At 43.0% G+C, this 19,966-nt stretch overlaps 2 protein-coding genes across 5 annotated transcripts; one reads left to right on the top strand and one right to left on the bottom strand.

Annotated features, from left to right (window-relative positions):
* Positions 1-104: 104 nt before the first annotated feature.
* Positions 105-13,702, bottom strand: LOC118337062 (TOG array regulator of axonemal microtubules protein 1). 4 transcript variants are annotated; one of them, XM_035673893.1, is made up of 23 exons: positions 13,434-13,702; positions 11,693-12,868; positions 9,768-9,834; positions 8,246-8,374; positions 7,819-8,082; positions 7,434-7,711; positions 6,962-7,191; positions 6,624-6,724; positions 6,379-6,543; positions 6,203-6,268; positions 5,714-5,883; positions 5,455-5,623; positions 4,995-5,231; positions 4,444-4,567; positions 4,077-4,182; positions 3,642-3,877; positions 3,343-3,501; positions 2,556-2,682; positions 2,348-2,463; positions 2,014-2,197; positions 1,672-1,891; positions 1,480-1,566; positions 105-1,370 (listed from the first exon to the last, which is right to left on the bottom strand). In XM_035673893.1, exons 2-23 carry the CDS (start codon positions 12,725-12,727, stop codon positions 1,117-1,119), a joined length of 4,524 nt encoding a protein of 1,507 aa, XP_035529786.1. In that variant the 5' UTR covers positions 12,728-12,868; positions 13,434-13,702; the 3' UTR covers positions 105-1,116. The 4 variants fall into 4 exon arrangements, with proteins under 4 accessions (XP_035529786.1, XP_035529788.1, XP_035529785.1 ...); XM_035673895.1 differs by having other exon boundaries at positions 5,720-5,883; XM_035673892.1 differs by having other exon boundaries at positions 5,455-5,626; positions 13,434-13,701.
* Positions 13,703-14,789: 1,087 nt separating this feature from the next.
* On the top strand, positions 14,790-19,571 carry LOC118337067 (kelch-like protein 28). Its single transcript, XM_035673909.1, has 6 exons — positions 14,790-14,947; positions 15,834-16,094; positions 16,180-16,817; positions 16,940-17,383; positions 18,647-18,855; positions 18,947-19,571. Exons 2-6 carry the CDS (start codon positions 15,834-15,836, stop codon positions 19,108-19,110), a joined length of 1,716 nt encoding a protein of 571 aa, XP_035529802.1. The 5' UTR covers positions 14,790-14,947; the 3' UTR covers positions 19,111-19,571.
* The last annotated feature ends 395 nt before the right edge of the window (positions 19,572-19,966 follow it).

Here is a 19,966-nt window from a genome sequence, read left to right as displayed (position 1 = left end):
CGTTTTAAAAAGCAGTCATTTATAACATTAAATAATTCAATAACATTAATAGCTGTGGTCAGTTCCCCTCTACCCCTCTACCAACCCCATTCAAATTTAAATGAGGCACCTGGAAGTAGGTTTTACAGAAATAAAACACTTTATTTATATATCAATCTGTCTTTGCTCTTGTTCACAAACAAGTTCAATATAATTTAACAATAGATGAGTTAAAAGGCTACTTGAAGACTGGCACTATACTGAGACAGAATCAGATCTGGGCCTTCATTATTTCTCAGGCAACCACTGGAGTAAAGCTCTACTCCTTTTCCTTTCACACTGTCCCCATCCAGGAGAACTGGTTCGAACCCAACCTTGATCTAGGCATCAGTGTACATATATATCTCCTTTACAAAAATATACACAATTTTGATCCTGCCAGTAAATTTTGGTCATGCAAAAAAACAAAAGAAAGACAGACTGTACCAACTCAGCACATCATTAACAACCATTACACAATAGATAAATTATAAACTGTACCATCATACAGCATACGATTACAGATTAAGCTAATACTGTGCAAATACACATTTGAGCTGTACAAAAGTATTTTGTACTATTCTTGTTAATCTCATTTCACAAATTTTCAAAACAACTACATAAAACATTTTGAAAATATCACAACACATTTGATGAAACAGCAAAAATATACACCTTTCAGGTCCCTGTCTTCTTCCCTGTTTTCTGTGCATTTCAATTTTACATTCTGCAATAGTGTTTCTGATTTGTCTACAGTACATGTTTAGAATATGAAAAAAGCAATGACAATCATGGGATGGTATCATGTAAAACTCATTAAGTCTATCATGATAATAAGCTACTTTTTCAAAGTGCAAAGAGAGCAGGTTGAGTATGTGTAAGACCTGATGTCAGTATTTTACAATTGTCCATGCTTCTGTACCAGAGGAAATCTCACTGAGATAAGAATAAGAGCTCCTATTTTTTTAAGGACTTTCTCTTTATTGATATAAAAGTGCAGGCACTATAAGAAATGTAGAACATCTCTGTCTTCAAGTAAGGTCAGTATTAATGTTCTTCTCTTCCAACATGTGGTTGTGTTTGAATTCTGTTTTACCTTTAGGAAAAGGTCCTCAGGACCTCATTTAAACCTTTATGGACATTGGCAGGCTGGGAAGCAGCACAGTCAATCAGGTTGGGCCCCATCTGGGCGTAAAGGGCTTGGCACAAGTTGGCGGTAGCACCCCTCACGCTGCCGCCCCGGCCATGAATGGTGCCACTGTGGGTAGAGGTGCCCAGGAGGTGCCACAGCAAGGGCAGCACTTTCTGCTCCACCATCTGGGGCTTGCGAGGGTAGAGCTCTGTAACAAGATCTGGATAGAAAGCGAGAAAGAACATGAGGTGGACGGACATACAAACCAATTTGAGAGCTGCTGAGGCTAAAACCTATTACAATGTTCACAATTATTACAACAAACATACCTGCAACCTTTTCGATAAGATCCACCTTTGCTTTGCCGTTTAAAAACTGAGCCTTGGTGCAAAAAGGCTGAAGAAGGAGTATGTTATCTGTCATGGAAGCAAAGAAAATCACAAAGTCAAATAAAGACAATTCTCCAATTAGACTGAGCCTCTAATTTCACCTCTAGCACACGTAAATGTTGAAATGAGTACCAAGATTTAAGATAAGTGCATTAATGGCTCCAATAGCAGCAGAGTAGATGGCATTGTTCTTGGAGTTGAGGTGATTGTCCACAATTGCTGGAACCAGGATGTTGACCACTTGGGACAGGTTGTCCTTCAACAAGTGGATGATTTTCTGTAGAGACTCAAGGGCATATAGGTTGACCTTACTGTTGGACTCCTGCAGCCTGGCCTTGAAGGCATCAAACACCTGAAAGAAGGGAGAAGAACAAAAGGTGAAACACAAGACAGTTTGGTGATGTTTTTACGAGGAAACAGAATTGTATGATGGTAACTGAGAACCAAGCACACACAGAAGATGCGAGTACTAACCGGAAATATACTATTGATGACCATGTTGGGGGTGTGCTGACAGTCAGCAGCTAGCTGGTCTATTCCCTTGATCCTCTCTCTGAAGTCCTTTGAACCCAGCAGACCTGAGATCTGCTTGATGTATTCGGTCTTGTCTGCAATACTCTGTGTCTGAGATCTACAGCTGTAATGACTGTTAGACTCCCTGTAGATGATGCAACACATCAAATGGTTTATAAACCTGTATAATTAATCTACTTTCCATATGTATTATGCAATTTGTGTAAGCTTCACCCCTACTTAAACGGCTGCATTTAGTGTTAGCCCTGTTGTACTGGTTGATATTTACACCCACCTGTTGGTCTGGTTGAGTGGCTCTCTGGTGAGAGATGAGGCCCTGACTGTACCACTGCCTGGGAGGGAGCGTCTACCCCTGGCTGACTGTGTGTCTTGGGGCATCTCACCAAGACCCTAAAAAAAACCACAACAATCTCCAGGTAAGATGACTGTGACCTTTAGCAAGAACAACAATGTTATAAACACGTTTATAAAAAACACTGTACCTTTGTCTTGAGAGTGAAGACGGTGTCTCTGACAGTCGGCAAGTCTTTGGTGGGGATATATTTCTCAAGGATCTTGTCAAAGTCAGGGTGGGAAGACAGGGAAAGCAGCATTCGACGCCCAAAGTACCTGTGGGTTAAACCAGTATAATAGTAAATCAGCTGTTTAGGGAGAAACGTTACTTTGTTGCTTGTTTTAAGGTTTATCTATTTCAGTAACAGTAAGTCATGCAACAACCAGAATGCAGATGTATATTACATGTTGCAATATACTGCTGTATTGTACACCATTACACTGAAAATCTTTTTTTCTCTATTCCTGTTTACATACATGGGGCAACTGAATGCGACAAACACTTCAATCCAGTAGACAACAACAACAAACTATGGCATCAAAAATGACCACAAGTTGAATAAAATCCTCTCCGATAAGGTGAACGTTATTAAGTTTGCATTGCTTTATACTGTGTATCTTTTTGGTCCCATCTTATGGCATGTGCCAATCAATATCAAGCATCACTCACCTTTTTTCTATTATGGTTAATCAAACCTTTGAAATTATATATCAGTTGTGTTTTATTTGCTATTAAGGCTTTTTCCACAAACCATGATGAGGATTAACAGTGAATCAGCTGGTAGACCCAACTACTATTTGTTCCTTTTCTACAAATACTTCATGATTAATTAGTGTGTGTAAACACAAAAGGTAAACTCAAATCTGTGTGCCATAAAATGGCTCCAACTTGTAAAACAACTATATGAAAACACAAAACAAAAGCAATCTACATACCTGGCTTCCTGGGAGGAGTCTTGTGCAAGCCTGGTGATGGCAGGTAAGATTCTGTCTGTGAGATCTTTACCTCCGGACAGAAGACGGACAGCGCCAACCTTCTCTACCAGATTAGCCAGATGCTTGGCGGCACATTTTCTCACCACTGCGTTGAGGTGACTATTGGTAGAGGGGAAACCAATACAGCAATCAAAGATTAAAAATGATTTAGTGTTACAAATATTGCAAATGTACCCACAAAAATTCCAAACTATAAGTGTGGTGAAACAGCTCTTTACTGTGTGTGTAAGTAGACTGACCTGAGTCCTCCAGAGAGTAAAGCACTAATGCCACGAGTGGGTGTGCAGTGCTGCACCATGCAGTCCAGTGCTGCATCCACATCTTGCCTAATGAAGGCGTTGCTCTCCCCGGCCTTCTGCAGTAAAGCTTTAGCTGTGCCCTCCAGCTCCTGGTCCATTGCCTTTTGCAAGTGGGTGTACAGATCGCCTAATGCACACACTGCAACCCTGGACACACCTGACCGGAGGTTTTTCACCTGAATACAATGACATTATTAATAGCTCATGGGAATAGGATCATTCCCGAAACCCATTTCCAACAGGAAAAAGAGGCAGACGTAAGTCAGATATCAGTAAATGAATCTGGAGTGAAGCAATTCAAGTTCAGATGGAGTAAACCGGCAAAATGGATACAATCAAAACGATGTAGGAATGTTATACAACAAGCTATTCTACCTCTTGAATGAGAGATAGGCAGACATCATGAAGCCTGCACTGGAGTGTGTCTGAGTGGTAGTGAGCCAGACTGCGCAAGAACGTCAGACCCTCAATCTTCTTCTCCCTGAAAGACATTTAAAAAACACAGTTGGTAGCCATTTCTTTGTAGACTTTGATATTGGCTGTTTCTTTACAAAAGGTATATAAAATGAATAGTAAGGGATTGTGTTATCCCACGAATATCAAAATAACTGGAATGACTGCAGTATAATATTTTTTTGTTAATGTAATTATTTAGCTAATCAATCCCTGCAAATTCTATATTTCATGGTAGTAAGAGCTCTGGACTCATCATGAGATACTGGAACATGCAAATGTTTCTCACCAGTCTTCGGAGCTCAGCAGGTTAAAGCTCTGTGTCAGTGCCAGGTCAGGCTTGGAAAATGGACATAGCTCTGGAGGCTCTGAGGGATTCTTCTTGTGGCCCACAGTACCAGGGGACAGCTCATCTAAATGCCCCGTCAGACAGAATGCACCACACAGCAGACAGACACACAGATTTGGTCTCATGTTACATTTCTATCAGTCTGAAAACAAGCGCTGTGTGTGTGGGCGGCGGTGCATTAACAGTAGGTTGTCAAAACAAAGCATTGTGGCACATTATCCAAAGCAAACATCTTATTCACCCATGCTCTGATGGCTCTGACAGACTAATTAACGTTCCAACATTTTCTATAAACAAAGACCTGTTAAAAGCACTGGTTCATCCATTTATAATGCAGTGAACTACTGTTAAATTGCAAGCCAGTGTGTGACTAACTGAGAGATCATACATAGCAACATAATAAAGATACACTCAGCAACATTTTTTGGTTGTTAGATTATTGAGCTTGGCGTTGTTGCAGCCTTTGGATGAGGTCTTTCACATCCACTAACCTGAGCTGTGGGACAGCGATGGTCGGGTTCGGTTGAGGCTGGGGGCCCTCCTAAGACGGGACGTGTTTTTGGGGTTGGGGGGCACTGTGGGGGGGCTTGGCTGGTGGGGTGGGGTGAAGCACTTGGTGGGGCTTTGGGGTCCTGGTGGGCTGACAGGACTGGTGGGGCTGATAGGGGACTCATCAGAGAGAAGGTCTGCTTTGGTAGAGGTCAGTGTGCTGCCGTTCAGATGCAGATCTACATTCAGAGGAAATCAACATTATGACCTGCATCAATGGATGATTTCATTTCTTCAAAGAGCATGAGGATAAAATAAAATACATCACAGCATAAGCTCCTTATTCTCAGACTAAGGACATGCTAAGCTAAGGAAGTCACTGGAAAAGGCTTGTTTACAACCAATAGTAAAAATTACAAAAATAGCTAGAATTAAAGCAAAATAAACAAATCTTTTTCTTACCTTTGATGATTAATACTCTATTATCCTCTGTGGGTGAGTCAGACAGCATCTGTCTGACTCGGTGGCGAATCTTGTCTCGCGTGTGATCCGCTTGACTGAACTGCCCGTCTTGCTGATCCAGACACTGCAGCCGCATCTTATCCCTGCTAAACCTCGCATTCTTCACCCTCTGCTGCACATGCATTGGTAGAAAACACCAGGTGAGACATTGGAAACTGTAAACTTTTTATGATTTACCACTGGACAAAGTGTGACTAACCTTTACCTCATCTGGACGTGGGCTGTCATCACTGTCTCGGTGACTGCCAGACAGAGCGCGGCTGTAGATGCCAGCTGAAGGATCAGTGGGGGCTTTGGCCACAGAATCACCCTGCTCAAGTGACAAAGCGACTCCTGGATGGCTGGAGGACACTGCAGTGCCAAACATGCCTAAGAAGCACGAGGGTGATGTTTGCAGAGAACTTAAATGTATTATCAGAGAGGTTGACACCAAACCTTCTCAACTGCTAAAATAATCAGTAATGAGATCTATTTGAACTTGTGTAAACTTGTGTTTAAGTATGTGGCAAAAGCATAATGGGAAAGCATCGCCCACTGCAAACTTTGGCTATGCTTCTACGTAACTCAGACAGGGGTTTGGAAAGCATGACGCTTGCCTTTAAATCTGTTGTAAAACAGCACTGAGCTAGAACACCTTGGCGACTGAACAGAATGTTGGACAACGAAATTAAGATCTGCAGAGACTGACCTCTTCCAATGACTCCTTCAGGCATATCTGCAGCTGGGGAGTTCCTGCTGCTGTGGCTCTGAGATCCTAAGAATAAAAGAAGAGGAATATTGATGGTTTTAATCATTTCAGAACACAAAATATTTTTACAAAGTCAAGAAAAAGCTCTGATCTGTTTGACATTATCACTGACTGACCTTTGGCAGGCTTCAGAGCTCTGACTGATTCACGGACGGCTGGTTTGACCAACGGAGGGGACGGTCCCGTGGTCTCTTCCTCAGTTTTGATTGTTCCGTTGGAGTAAGTGACTCTCTGCCCGACAACACCCACCTCAGGTGACAGCTCGTTTCTCTGAGACAATCCTTGAAAAGACAGTAAACAAAGGTGTAAATAAAATAAAATAAACAATAAATAGAGTGTGGAAAACTATTTCTTTCTATACCTTGAAGGCTGCTGAAGTCCATGGACACAGAAGACCTCAGTTTTGCAGAAGGCACTCTTGCAATGCGAGGTTTCATTCCTGAAGGGGCAGAGTTTCCGGGGCTGTTGACAGATGTGACAAGTGAGAAATGATGCTGGAAAACTGCTCAGCACTGTTCAACACACTGTCAAACAACACCAGATAGGCGGGTTGGGTTTTTTGAGAGCATGTGGCTTGGAATTACACATTGCTCCTTTAAGTTATTGCATTGAAAGTATGACTCATAGACAGACACTGTATGCAGTGGTGGACCTTAAAAGCAATATATGAAAAAAAACAGGAAAATGTGGATCCTTTACCTGGTTTTAATGCCATTGAAGCTGGAGTTGGCGACTGAGCTCAAACTAGAAAGACCACTCTCGCTCGCTGAGGTGGTAAGCATCGGAGAGATGTGTGATGGTGAGTCCAGACCCATGTCCAGCCTCATAGCTGAGTCAGGGCTGTCTGGATCTGGATCTGAACTGCTAAGGCTCACTTTGGCCCTCTTCTTGGCAGCGCTGTTGCGCAATGAACGCAGGGAGTTCAGCATCTGTGAGCAAGACACAAATGGGCACATAGAAGTATGAGAGAAAAATGATTAATGGAGCCAAACTTCTACCTCCTGGACTAGCAGACTGTGCCTGAATACCTTTAGTGGTACAGAATCTATTGTACCCTAAATACTGGAATGTTTCTTTAAATATTCTCAGATGCTGCAGGTGCACGTTGGAACTTGCAGTGTCCTATATTTTAAAGCTGATTCTTTCTAGGGATAAAAGAGAGTTTGCTGACCTCCTGCATGTCCAGAGGATCATCCTCTTGAGGATCTTGCACTGCACTGATGCTGTCAGGGTCCAGATGAAGGTCCCTTTCTAGCTGCTGATAGCTGCCTGGAGCATTGGACCTCTGGCCGTTATGGGACTGGACCTGCTCTGCTGTAGGGACTACTGGAGAGATAGACATGGTTGCCCTGGTGCTGCTCAGAGCCCGGCGGAACGATGAAGTGGAAGAAGAACTCACGAGGGAGGCACGAAGAGGCCGGGGAGAGCATCTGCTAGAGAGACAGTCTCCTGAAGGAGGTAGAACAGGGAGAATAGTAAACAGACAATACGTAGAGGTCACAAAATCTTTACTTTTGGCTCACAGCTGATGTGTCAACTATTTTTTACTAGATTACCTTTTGCTGAGCCTGTTGTGTCTCTCCAGGGACTGGTGTCTCGCTGGTGAGGGCTGTTCTCTCTCTTGTTGGGCCAGGTGTTGGACATAGAGATGGAGGAATCTGCATGACGGCGGGACAGCGTTGGAGTAAGCATGCCTCCTGGGAGTGTAGCCAGTGGGTAGGAGGGTAACAGGAAGGAGCCAGAGGTGGTGGGGTTCGAAGGGAGGGAAAACGTGCGCTCAACACTGGGGTTCCTTGAGAGCATGCGTCCCTTGGGTGCCACTGTAAGACAGAGTATTGACTACCCATTTAAAAAAGACTCAAGTTCTTTGTAATTTCTTGATTTTTCTTGCTTATCTCTCTGTAAAAACTTTAAAAAAGGAACTTTGAAAAGATGGACATTAGTGAAAAATAAGCAAATCATTTTGAGCTCACGACTCCTTACCAACATCTGGGTCAGAGAAGTTTGTGGTTTTAAAGATGTCAGGGTCTAAGTTGAGGCTTCCACTTCTTCTGAGGCGTGCAGGGGATGCTCTTCTTCTGGAGGATTGTGGCTTCTGAGACTCTGCAGAACCTAGATGGAAAATATATTTTGTTATTCACACTATAAACCTTACAGGGTTGCACCATTCTCAAAATGCTCACAAACGTGTACTAGGGCAGGATAAAATGATAATAACTTTTGAAGCTATGCTTGGTTTACTTACTTACTAATAATTTCTATTGGATATGTACTTATTTATTATGGTAAATGATATATAGTTTGGAAAAATTCCACTACATTACTTTGGACTGCTGCAGAGCGAGATTTTATTATTTTAACCCCAATGGTTTTTATTTCATTTTCACTTACAGCTCTATAACTTATATTGCTTTTTAAGTGTTATATTTTAGTAATTTATCTGTATCCCCTTGCATCAGTGTAATTTTACTTCCTACCTGTTATTGTTGGGACAGTTGTGATGCTGTGACAATAATTGGTGTAGCAAGTAAAGTAGAAGAGAATTTAACATTGTTGAAATTGAATTGAATTGTTGTCTTTCCAGGGTCTTCTAAAACGTTTTTCTTTTTTCTTTTCTAAAAAGTAATTACTTTAATGTCTGTGCCTGAATGTCACACTAAACAAATGTTCAAGTCTAACAAAGTTAACTAATACTCCTTACCTTTTGGCTGACATGTTTCTTCTTGAAACAGTCCTTAAATTCAGATATAATTAAAGAAACAGATCTTGACTGAAGATTGAGGGTATTGGAGAGATTAGACTGATGATTAGATTGCTCACTTTACTGGGCTGGTAAATACTGCTGGCAAACTTTGCAGCCATAAATTCAAAACCTTTCAAGTCCAGTCTTGCCTGTAAGAACAGAGTGTTTGGGGCTACATGGAGGGGGTCACACAGCTGCAGCCATAAAAACTGGACATTTGAACAATAATGTTACACAAGAGAGGACACATTTAGAAAAGGCACTGATTTTTACAGGGTATGGTGAAAAGAGACGGCATTCAAATATTCTAAGCACACCTCCTTCAATTATAATCTTCATTTAAGGATTACCACAAACATGTGTCCAGATTACATAGAATATAATAGCAGCGCTGGAAGTGAGTTTAATCCCTGATAAAAAATTAAACAGCCAGAGGGTAATGGAAAATCCAACTTAAAAGCTACTGAGGTGAAAAACAACCTAATCTTTTGGCAAGAATAATTAAGTAGACAACAGTGCTTTTCCTCTCATCAATGCACGAAATCTGGCCATTGTGAGACTGGTATGACACTTATCTGCCTTGCAACCGTGCTTATCTCAGGGCTTTTGGTGACATGTGGCATGGTGACTCCTCTGACTCAGCACAATAATCCAATTTAAAGCAGCTCTAATTTGAGTTCAGCTGAAGTTGACCATTACAACCAGTCAACTGTGAATGTAAATGTGACTGTGATGTTGAGAGAAGGAATTGTTGGCACTTACTGAAACTGGGTATGTAGGTCTCTGGACTCAGCTTCCTGGACAGGGGAGGGAAGTCCTCACTGCCCACCTATTAGAAGGCAGAAAATGATTTCTTTTAATAGCAAGATTATAAAGTATTTTTTTTTTATAAAATAAAATAAATAGAGAATAAAGTTCAAATAACTAAAGTAAAGCAACCCTTAAACAAGCAGGAGTCTGAGTGTAATTCCATCCACCGGCCTGAACAAAGGGATGTAGCAGACACCAGCCAGCTCAAAGGGACACTGGCATTTTGGTGGATCTACTGCTACTGTAAACAGACTTACCTGAATGTACACAACGTCTACTGTTCTCGTGAAACTTTAAAGGCCAAACTACAACCTGTGAAATCTTGGTCTACGACAAATACATCAAGCAGAGAGAATGTGTGTATTCATCTCAGCCTTTGAGAGCGATAGACAGTGGCTAGTGTTAATCCCACTGCCTCTAGACTGATCAACACTCATCGAGGAGCACTTGGTGTGACTGCAATCAACGCTAGAGCTGTAAATAAGCCATGTTTTACAAGCATAACCCTGTGATATTACCAATTATGTTTCACGCCCCCTTCAGTAAATCTGTTGTGTGGTAATGGGGTTGCTGGGAAACAGACGCTGCTGTAAACACAAGGTTTTTTCAAATGGAGGCTCCAAGCTGGATAATAGCAAAATATGGTCATAAATACCCCGTGAAAGAACGCCACCATCTCAACCAAAGGACATAATGAGAACAGAACTGATAGAAGCTTGTTAGCTCATTAAATGTGACATGGTCTCTATTGCACATTACCTCCTTTAACCCAGCAAAGTGATAGGTTGACCCTGATCGTTAGAAGGCTTATTCTCCGGACAATGGACGCTCCTCTTTGCAGCAGTAGTGTCACTGTGCAGGGTAGTGAGTCACCTACTATATTTCTTCCAGGAATAGTGTCCGTGATGATCCTTGAGTGTTCTAAGTTACCGAGTTACCTTTTTTAACTACCACATATTTAACAATACAATTCAGCCTATAGGCACCCGGCCAACAGATGGATTTCTATCTAATAATGTCAACCTTTATTTTTATTTTTTTTTTTACCTCCAAAGACCATTGAGGTGGTATCCTTATTTACAATGGTGTTGAAAAAAAAGGAGCCGTCTAGACAATATGCTCCTAAGGAAGGTGCCTGAGAATGCACTGATGACAAGGGTTGATTAAAGAGGATGTGTAAGATATAACGGCCCCTCGCTGCTCTATACATACTGCATCCTGAGAGATATAACTATATTTAGCCCCCCCCCCCCCAACAAACTCTCTCAGAGGAAAGGGATTTCTTTAATCTTATAGACTGGTGCCTTTGGGTGTGACTCAGCTTTCCAAAATTATCAACACCCCAGATTGTTGAAGATAAATTATTTAGCTTCATCATTCCTCTGTAAATTGAGCAAGACTAAAGGGAGGCAGAAAAAAGCAAGCACTAAAAATAACCTCCTTTTACTCTCGTTACAACAGCTGCATCTGCTGACTGATTGGGAGCAAATCAACACAACCACCGAGCCACTGATTCAAAGTCAATATGAAGAACACTCTGGTGCTCCTAAAACCTCTGTACAGGCAGCCAACAAATGACTGATTAAGCCCTAATTGCTCCGGAGTATTTTTAGAGAAAAAGGTGAACACTGCTTGTTGAGTCAATAGCTGCTTCATTAACGTCAATCAATGACAATGAGGACAACGTTTCCATCTGTTATCAGGGGAAACTATCCTACAATACACCAGAATATAATATATAATATAACTAATTCTAAAGTCTAATTTTGCCAGAGAATCACAGGAGTGAGTAAACATATGCTAAATCCAGGAATATTCCCCGGTGGTTTAATTATCACGAGATAAGTGAGAATGTCCACAGGGGTGATGGACCTCACCTGTTCAGAGCCCTTTCCATTGGGGGCACTGCACTGCTGGTCATTCTCAGTGGACGAGAAGCTCGACATCTCCCAGGGTAGTTTGTTCTTCCCTTTACCCGCGCTGACAATCCTCCTTTGAAGTGGAAGGTCATCGGTGAGGGAGCCTAAGCTGCCGTAGCCGTGCAATCGCTCGCAATCTGGTTCAGTTCTGTGGCTCCTGGCACTGCTTATCCGCCCTCCGTTCATCACCCAGTCCAGATCCGCTCCAGAACCATACTGCTGGGAGCTCCGCTGTCCTGGTTTGGGCAGCACCAAGCCATACTCCACTATCCCCTCTGAGGAGAGTTTGGGCAGGATGTGCCTTGCCCGTCTTGCCTGTACAGCTGCCATAAGACCCTCTGCGTCCTCATTGAGTTCAACCATGTCCACAGCTTTCATTAAAGGCTGCTTTTTCCCTGTGTCGAGGCAATAGTCAAAGACAGCAAACAGCTCAAGGGTGGCAAGGCGGACCTTCCTTTTGCTGTCTGCCAGGTATGGTGCAACCTCAAAACAAAGCTTGGGGATGTTGAAATCTTTCCTAGGATGAGTGAGCATAGCTGCCATAATGATGTTAAGGACATCTTCCCGAACCCTTGAATTCTTGTGTTTCAGGTTGCCAATGACAAGGTCCAATATGTGTTGCGGTGCAACAGTTTTCATCAGCTGTTGAAACACATCCATGTATTCATTTCTGGTGACGGTGCGAGTGTCCCCTAGGGCCTTCAGAGCCACTAGGACTATCTGTTTGAAATATTTGTCTACACCTGTATCGAGCTTCTGAATGAGCACGTTTAAAACTTGCAAGGTGCCATACAATACTTTAAAATTACTGTCATCGAGCAGTTGCGGGAGAAAATTGATGAACTCCTCAATACTGCCCGACGGGACTGATTTCATGTCCACTTCTGAGAGGATGTGTTTGAGCTCTTCCACGCCATTTTGGCGATTTTGGTAGTTCTTCAAGTCCAGAAGCTGCACGTGTAACTCCTGGGAGATCAGTCCAGGTATCATCATTGATGTTCTTATGGATGTGGTCAAATTTGAGAATCCAAAGAGGCAATCACAATCCTGTGAGGACAATAATATTCCTCCTCTTTACTTCGTGCTTTCATCCTGAGTGGTTGGTGATGGAAAACCACTCTCCTGTTTGTCAAGCTGTGAATGTGAAACAGAAAATGAACAGGAGCAGACACACAACAGGACACATTCCCATTTGTTTACAGTGAAATGAACGCAGCCTCGGTGATAATGTATATAAATATGTTACAACACAGACACGTAACTGTACATGTTATAACTGAGGGAGAGTCCTACAGCTGCTCAACATCACCACCATGAACTAACAGCTAGATAAGAGCGAACAGACACAACCACTTGTGGCTGTCAGACACGGTAGAGATCCGCAATAAACCCGTAACTGCACCGTACGACAGGACATTTTCTCTGCTATTGTGACATTAGTTACTATGGACCTAACCCTAACCCTAACCGGAGCCGTAGCCAGTTAAACGATACTAAGTAAAGCGTTCAATGGGCTTACAGTCAATCCCTGACTACGTTAGCGTTAAGCAGCCTACATGAGTTAACCAGCTGCGTTAAGGTTACACACAACCTTTAGCTGACTGCTCAAACGGTGCTAAGCTAACTCCGCTAACTGTGCTGGTGGTAAAGTGCTGGCTGACTGGGCTAGCAAAGTTAGAAAAACAGCAAGAAACCAGACCTTGCATTTCCCCTGGTCCTCTCCGGCGACGCTCGACGAGACTATCTAACGTTACGTCGTCCAAATGCCCATGTCCTGCTGCGGCAGCTACAGCCCTGTACGTGCAGACATTCCCCTGGTTGTTTTATAGTTGGTGTCTGGAGCAGTGTTGAATGTTTGGAAGCTACAGAGGTATTCTCATAGAGAGGAGCCCTCTCTCTCTCTCTCTCTCTCTCCCCCTCTCTCTCTAACACACACACATACACACACACAGAGCGAGGCAGCAAAATGGCGAATACATGTCGCAAACTGAGCGCTTCCATGGTGACGCTGTTGGAGGCTCCTGAGGCGGTTTCAGCTGCACACTGTGAGGGGAAGTGAGGCTGACTGAGTCGATTCAGTAATAACAATAATAATACAAAGTAATAGAAAATACACATGAATACAAACAGGACTTAGACAACGTGCAGCATGCATATTGTAATGTTGGATTTGTGCACTTTTATTATCCGGTTCAGAACTCCTCAGAATACCTCAAATGTTTGTACTTAAAAATGTCTTTGTTGTTTGTAGATATGTCATAAAAAGTATACTTTTTTCAATATATTTTTGTATATAGCATATTTTATTAGGCATCCACAGTTTTACTAACAGAAAAACAAAAATAACTGGCAGATTGATTATTTACAAAATTATGATTTGTACTGGTTTCGTGGAACAGAAATGATGCACATACATTTACTATAAAATAGTTATTAATACTAAAGATAAGTAACATATTATATATACTCAAGCACTGTGCTTAAGCACAGTAATTAATGTGTTTATTTAATTTAAATATATGCAACTTTATACACAAGAGTCCACTGATAATATTTCAGATGCTTGTACATTTTTTGACAGCTATAATTATTTGTAAATTTGCAAATGAAGTTTTTAAATAAAACCCCATGATGAGCTTGTTATGGACTAAAATACCCAAGAGCCTCAATAATAATGTAATACAATAACACTGATATAATTGGTCAGTAACTCTCTTACACTCACACACAATAACAATCCACACACGGATATGTGAGTGTTATATATATATATAAGACACACATTTTTAAGTTTATTTTGCTGATAATATTTTGTTCTTTTACTGAAGTTGTTAAAAGAGAACTTCTACTATAAATATCTCAAGAATATTTGGGGTCATACGATACACACTCTAATACAGCGGGTTGTATTATTATTTAAAAAGCTCTGCAGAATAAAGTCTTTACGTCTTCTGAACATATTAGTAAAGTTCACGAACATTGACGTCGCTCTTCCTTCTACCTGGCCGTGAGTGTGCTTTTATTTTGAAACCAGCGGAAGTGGGAGTGCTGCTCTCCAGTCGTCAGTATAAGAGCTCGTCTGTAGCTTTGTGGCTAGGTTGGCACTCGGTTGTTTTCCTGATAGCCGTCCGGGGTTCACACTCGTCGCCGCTGAACTCCGCCACTGCAAAACCGGTCATTACAGCGGCACACCAGACGGACTATAGGTTACAGGTTTGTTTGCCTTCATTTGACAACATCCCAGTGTTATGTGACAGCGGCTATAACGTCACGTTTTGTATCTGTCAGCCATGTTACTGTATATCAATCAATGATGCAGCTAGCCACAGTAACCGTGTTTATTTTTAGCAGCTAACCTTCGCTGACTGCAGTGCAATGGAGCAGAGATATAGGCACTGTGTATTTGCTGGAGCCCAACACTGTGGACGATACAACAGTGACATGAATGTCGATGTTCATATAAATGTGGTATCCGTGGGAAAATGTGTCTCTTTCCAAATCCGAGCTGTTGGTGGGTTTTTTTTTTTACAGTGTGTTAGCTATCGCACTAGCTGTCTGCTGATTTAAAGCTAAGAGGTAGCTACCGAGTTTTGATTTGGCCATGTCCTCCGTTCACAAATTAAACCAAGGCCCCAGTCAACTATCAGTCAGTCAACGTTAGTGTGGCTGACTGCCATAAACCGTAAATGCACAGCAGCATATAGGCAGTGCTCTTGAGGTTAAACGGTAAATGTGTGCGGTAGGTTAACGTTAAGCAGCGTTAGCACTGGATTAAGATCATGCTCTTTAACTTGCATCACAGTAAACCGCTAACAGCGGGTCGGAAAAACTACTGCACAACTTCAAAACACCCCTGAATGCATCACACCGCACAGGCATGTTTCCTTAACGCGTGCTGTAATTACGTCATGTTGCACAGGCCTATGTTTAGTTGGCTTTTCAGTCTTGTAGTCTCAATGTAGACAGTGTGACAACTGGGTGATTTCCAGTGTTTCCATTGGTTGTTGGTCACATGTCAGTTAATCAGAAACATTTCACTGACTCAGTAGCCTTTTGCAAAATGTCAACACTGCACTGCTATTTGTATTCCGGCTCTCAGATGGACCAGCAGGACCAGTCCTATATGTTTGCCAGTCTGAAACGACCTCACTCAGAGCAGCTGCTGCAAGGCCTCCAGCTCTTGCGGCAGGATCACGAACTATGTGACATTGTCCTGCGTGTGGGTGATGCCAAGATCCATGCCCACAAAGTAGTGCTGGCGAGCATCAGCCCTTACTTCAAGGCCATGTTCACGGGTAACCTGTCAGAAAAGGAGACCTCGGAGGTTGAGTTCCAGTGCATCGATGAGACCGCCTTGCAGGTGAGCTTGGGAGGCCAGCAGACACCTTATTAACTGCTGTACCATAGCTGCTGTTTACGTGACGCTTTTACTCTTTCTCTTCTAGGCCATCGTAGAGTATGCCTACACTGGCACGGTGTTTATCTCCCAGGAAACAGTGGAATCTCTGCTACCAGCTGCTAACTTACTCCAGGTTAAGCTAGTACTTAAGGAGTGTTGCTCCTTCTTGGAGAGCCAGCTGGATGCTGGGAACTGTATAGGTATCTCCCGCTTTGCAGAGACCTACGGCTGTCATGACCTGTGCCTGGCTGCAACTAAGTTCATCTGTGAGAACTTTGAGGAGGTTTGTCAGACGGAGGAGTTTTTTGAACTGACGAGGGCCGAGTTGGATGAAATTGTGTCCAACGACTGCCTTAAGGTGGTCACGGAGGAGACTGTATTTTACGCCCTGGAATCGTGGATCAAATATGATGTAACGGAGAGACAGCAGCATCTGGCCCAGCTGCTGCACTGTGTTCGCCTTCCACTCCTCAGCGTCAAATTTCTCACCCGCCTATACGAAGCCAACCACCTTATACGAGATGACCACGCATGCAAGCACCTGCTCAACGAGGCCCTCAAATATCATTTTATGCCTGAGCACCGGCTCTCCTATCAGACTGTGTTGTCGGCGCGGCCCAGGTGTGCCCCGAAGGTGCTGCTCGCAGTAGGAGGCAAGGCTGGACTGTTTGCAACTTTAGAAAGGTAACGATAATAATGTCTGAATAAGAATTTTAAACACCGTTTGGAAAGTTCCCTTTTCCAAACATCTGTAGTTTGTCCCTAAAAACAAACTTAACTAATCGGATAATATCTTTCTCTTTCAGCATGGAAATGTATTTCCCTCAGACAGATTCGTGGATAGGACTGGCCCCTCTCAGTGTCCCCCGATATGAATTTGGAGTGGCAGTGCTGGACCACAAGGTGTATGTGGTCGGAGGCATCGCCACACATATGAGACAGGGCATTAGCTATCGGAGACATGAGAGCACAGTGGAGAGCTGGGACCCCGAGAGCAACACCTGGTCCTCTGTGGAGCGTATGGCGGAGTGCCGCAGCACACTTGGGGTGGTGGTCCTGGCTGGCGAGCTTTACGCCCTCGGAGGCTACGACGGCCAGTATTACCTCCAGTCGGTGGAGAAATACGTCCCCAAGCTGAAGGAGTGGCAGCCTGTGGCACCCATGACAAAGTCCCGCAGCTGCTTTGCCACCGCTGTGCTGGATGGTATGGTGTACGCTATCGGAGGCTACGGCCCAGCCCATATGAACAGGTACTACCACCGAATGGATAATCTGTTGATGTTGTGATATGTTATGTGCTGTTAAACAGTAGGTATCGGGCATTTTGAGTCACTTGTGTGCTAATTTGCCTAACTCACAAATTAACTTCTATGAAAGTCTTAAAACTAAACAATTTGAAACTTCCTCTTTGTGCATATAAACTGTGAATAGCAAAACATTCATTCATCCCCTATACAATTTGGACCATGGCAGCTTTTATGGGTAGGATACATGAAGATTAATAGTTGTATCTTGTTCAGTATACTACCCAATACCTTTTCTCCTTTAACTGTAACTTCTAGGGAAGTTTCTGTAGGATGTGAAGAATGCAGAAAATCACATAGGATCAAAACATGAAACTAACCTTCCTTTGCTCCTACAGATGACCTTTGACATCAGTAATATATGGTTGTGGTGCTCTATCAAATTTGTTTTCTATTTTTATTCATTTCTTTTAGAATACTCTGAGCTTCTAACTCTCTTAGACCTCCTACCCTGGCTTTCTCTCTCAAGGTCTTGTTAGTTATTTAATAGAACTGGCAATCAAGTGAAGGATGTCAAGTGTTGCTGATAAAATGGCCAGGGCCCTGTTAATGAGTGAAGAGGAGTCATAACAGAAGTGGCTGCTGAAGTTTCATAGAGTGTGCCCGGCTGTGTGCTGCTGGTTAGACCTCTGTTGTTGCCGTGGATCTCTAGAGAGCGGTGTTTCTGTTGCTTGTTTCCTTGACTCCTGAAACCCCTCAGGAGAATGTGTTTGGACAGAGAATCTTTGGGGACTATTTTTTTTTTTTTTTCTTTCTTTCCCCAGTGGCTTATATGTCCTTGCATACTGCAAAACATCCTAGATTGCCAGTGTTCCAGTCACTATCTGGGGGCTCATTTGACTGAACTGTTCATTTGTTCTAGTGGCACCGGGTGTGTGATAAGACCAACTGTTTATAGCCTGGAAATATGATTTTAAATAGGAGTCCAGTGAAGAACTACATTTGTAAATATAATCTGCATGTGAAGTAGATTCCTCACCCGTGACATGCATCTTTTGAAGAAGTATGTAGGTTTGTATACTTAACAATACTTTTCCAAAGTATATAGTATGAAGATCCATGTGTAGAGTTTCTTGAAACATACTTACAGCAGCAGATCATTAGAGCATTCATTTGAGGGTCTGTTGAGGAATTGCAGAGGGCTGGAGGATTAGATAAACTTACATTTGGACTTTTTAACCATTGTGTGTTTTGTTGTGCTGCACACAGTGTGGAGCGGTACGACCCCAGCAAGGATGCCTGGGAAATGGTAGCCCCCATGGCAGATAAGAGGATCAACTTTGGAGTAGGCGTCATGCTCGGCTTCATATTTGTGGTGGGTGGACACAATGGAGTGTCGCACCTGTCCAGCATTGAGCGGTACGATCCACATCAGAACCAGTGGACAGCCTGTCGGCCAATGAATGAACCGCGCACTGGTGAGTTTCCTGCTTGTTTTAGCTGAAGCCCCAGTTTCTAGTTTCGATTTGCGTGTAATGGATTGCACATGACTGTGACATTGTCTTTCAGGTGTGGGCTCTGCCATTGTGGACAACTACCTCTATGTAGTGGGAGGTCACTCAGGGTCATCTTACCTGAACACTGTCCAGCGCTATGACCCCATCTCAGACAGCTGGTTGGACTCGAGTGGCATGATGTATTGCCGTTGTAATTTTGGTCTGACTGCCCTTTGACCCATGGCCCAGCCAGCTAGGACCCACTAAGAGAACTTAGACACAAAGACGTTTCTTTTTTGTTGTCTCCTCCTCCTTCCCCACATTCATCCTCCAGGTGCAGAGGAGCGCTGCACACCAATGTGAACACCCGAGGAGAGAGAGCCTGCTGGGTGGATGGATGTGCCGGGCTAGCTGGCTGGCTAGAGGGGGACCACAGGCATGGCTGCAGAGACGGGGAAAGAGCTGCAAAGCTTCACGAAAAAGCGAGGAAGATGATTGGACGGCTGTTGTCACGGGCACGAGGAGACGACTGCTCTACTGCTGCTGGACCACAATGAGGTCTCTGAGCCATTTCCCAGAGGATTGTGGGAGAAAACTTGTCACTTTTTTGTTTTTTGTTAGCAGACATTGCGGTTTGTTTTCCTTCATGCCATTAATTGTGTTTAACACTTAAATCTTTTTTTCTTTTTTTTTTTTTTTTCAGGTTTTTTTTTTCCTGCTGTAACTGGAACCGTGTGTTCAGGTTTTGTAGAACACAGCAGTTTGCCAGTGTATTTGTATGAGTATGTGGTTGTTGGCCATGTAGTGTGTATGTCCGTGTGTATGCTCGAGGGGTACATGCATGTCAGATAGGGTTGTTTGTTTTGTTACGTGTCTGCGTGCAGAACTGATGCTTGGGCTCAGCGACGCAGGAGTTCTGCATCAAAATCAGTGCTTCACAAAAAAGAGAAAAGTTGGAATCTTTATATTTTCTCAAAAAGGGCTGCCTTTTTCTCTCGTGTAAATAGACTAAAAGAAATATATAGATATGAATATATCCTCTAGTGCATTGCCTGTAAATGTTTTTCTGCACTGGGTCACTAGTGTGTGGATG

Source organism: Morone saxatilis, unplaced genomic scaffold (assembly GCF_004916995.1).
Source record: "Morone saxatilis isolate NCDOM2014 unplaced genomic scaffold, NCSU_SB_2.0 Contig3, whole genome shotgun sequence".
Lineage (NCBI taxonomy): Eukaryota > Metazoa > Chordata > Actinopteri > Moronidae > Morone > Morone saxatilis.
Note: the sequence above shows the minus strand (reverse complement) of the source record. Positions and strands in the feature narration are given on the sequence as shown.

What these genes read in the sequence shown, in the direction of transcription:
- LOC118337067 (XM_035673909.1), top strand. Translation starts at nt 15,834, where the DNA reads ATGGACCAGCAGGACCAGTCCTATATGTTTGCCAGTCTGAAACGACCT. An exon ending in TCGATGAGACCGCCTTGCAG is followed by an intron (nt 16,095 to 16,179) that starts GTGAGCTTGGGA and finishes TTTCTCTTCTAG; the next exon opens with GCCATCGTAGAGTATGCCTA. An exon ending in CTGTTTGCAACTTTAGAAAG is followed by an intron (nt 16,818 to 16,939) that starts GTAACGATAATA and finishes TTTCTCTTTCAG; the next exon opens with CATGGAAATGTATTTCCCTC.
- LOC118337062 (XM_035673892.1), bottom strand. Translation starts at nt 12,727, where the DNA reads ATGATGATACCTGGACTGATCTCCCAGGAGTTACACGTGCAGCTTCTG. An exon ending in CACGTCCAGATGAGGTAAAG is followed by an intron (nt 5,627 to 5,713) that starts GTTAGTCACACT and finishes ATGCATGTGCAG; the next exon opens with CAGAGGGTGAAGAATGCGAG. An exon ending in TCTTCACTCTCAAGACAAAG is followed by an intron (nt 2,464 to 2,555) that starts GTACAGTGTTTT and finishes GGTTTTTTTTAG; the next exon opens with GGTCTTGGTGAGATGCCCCA.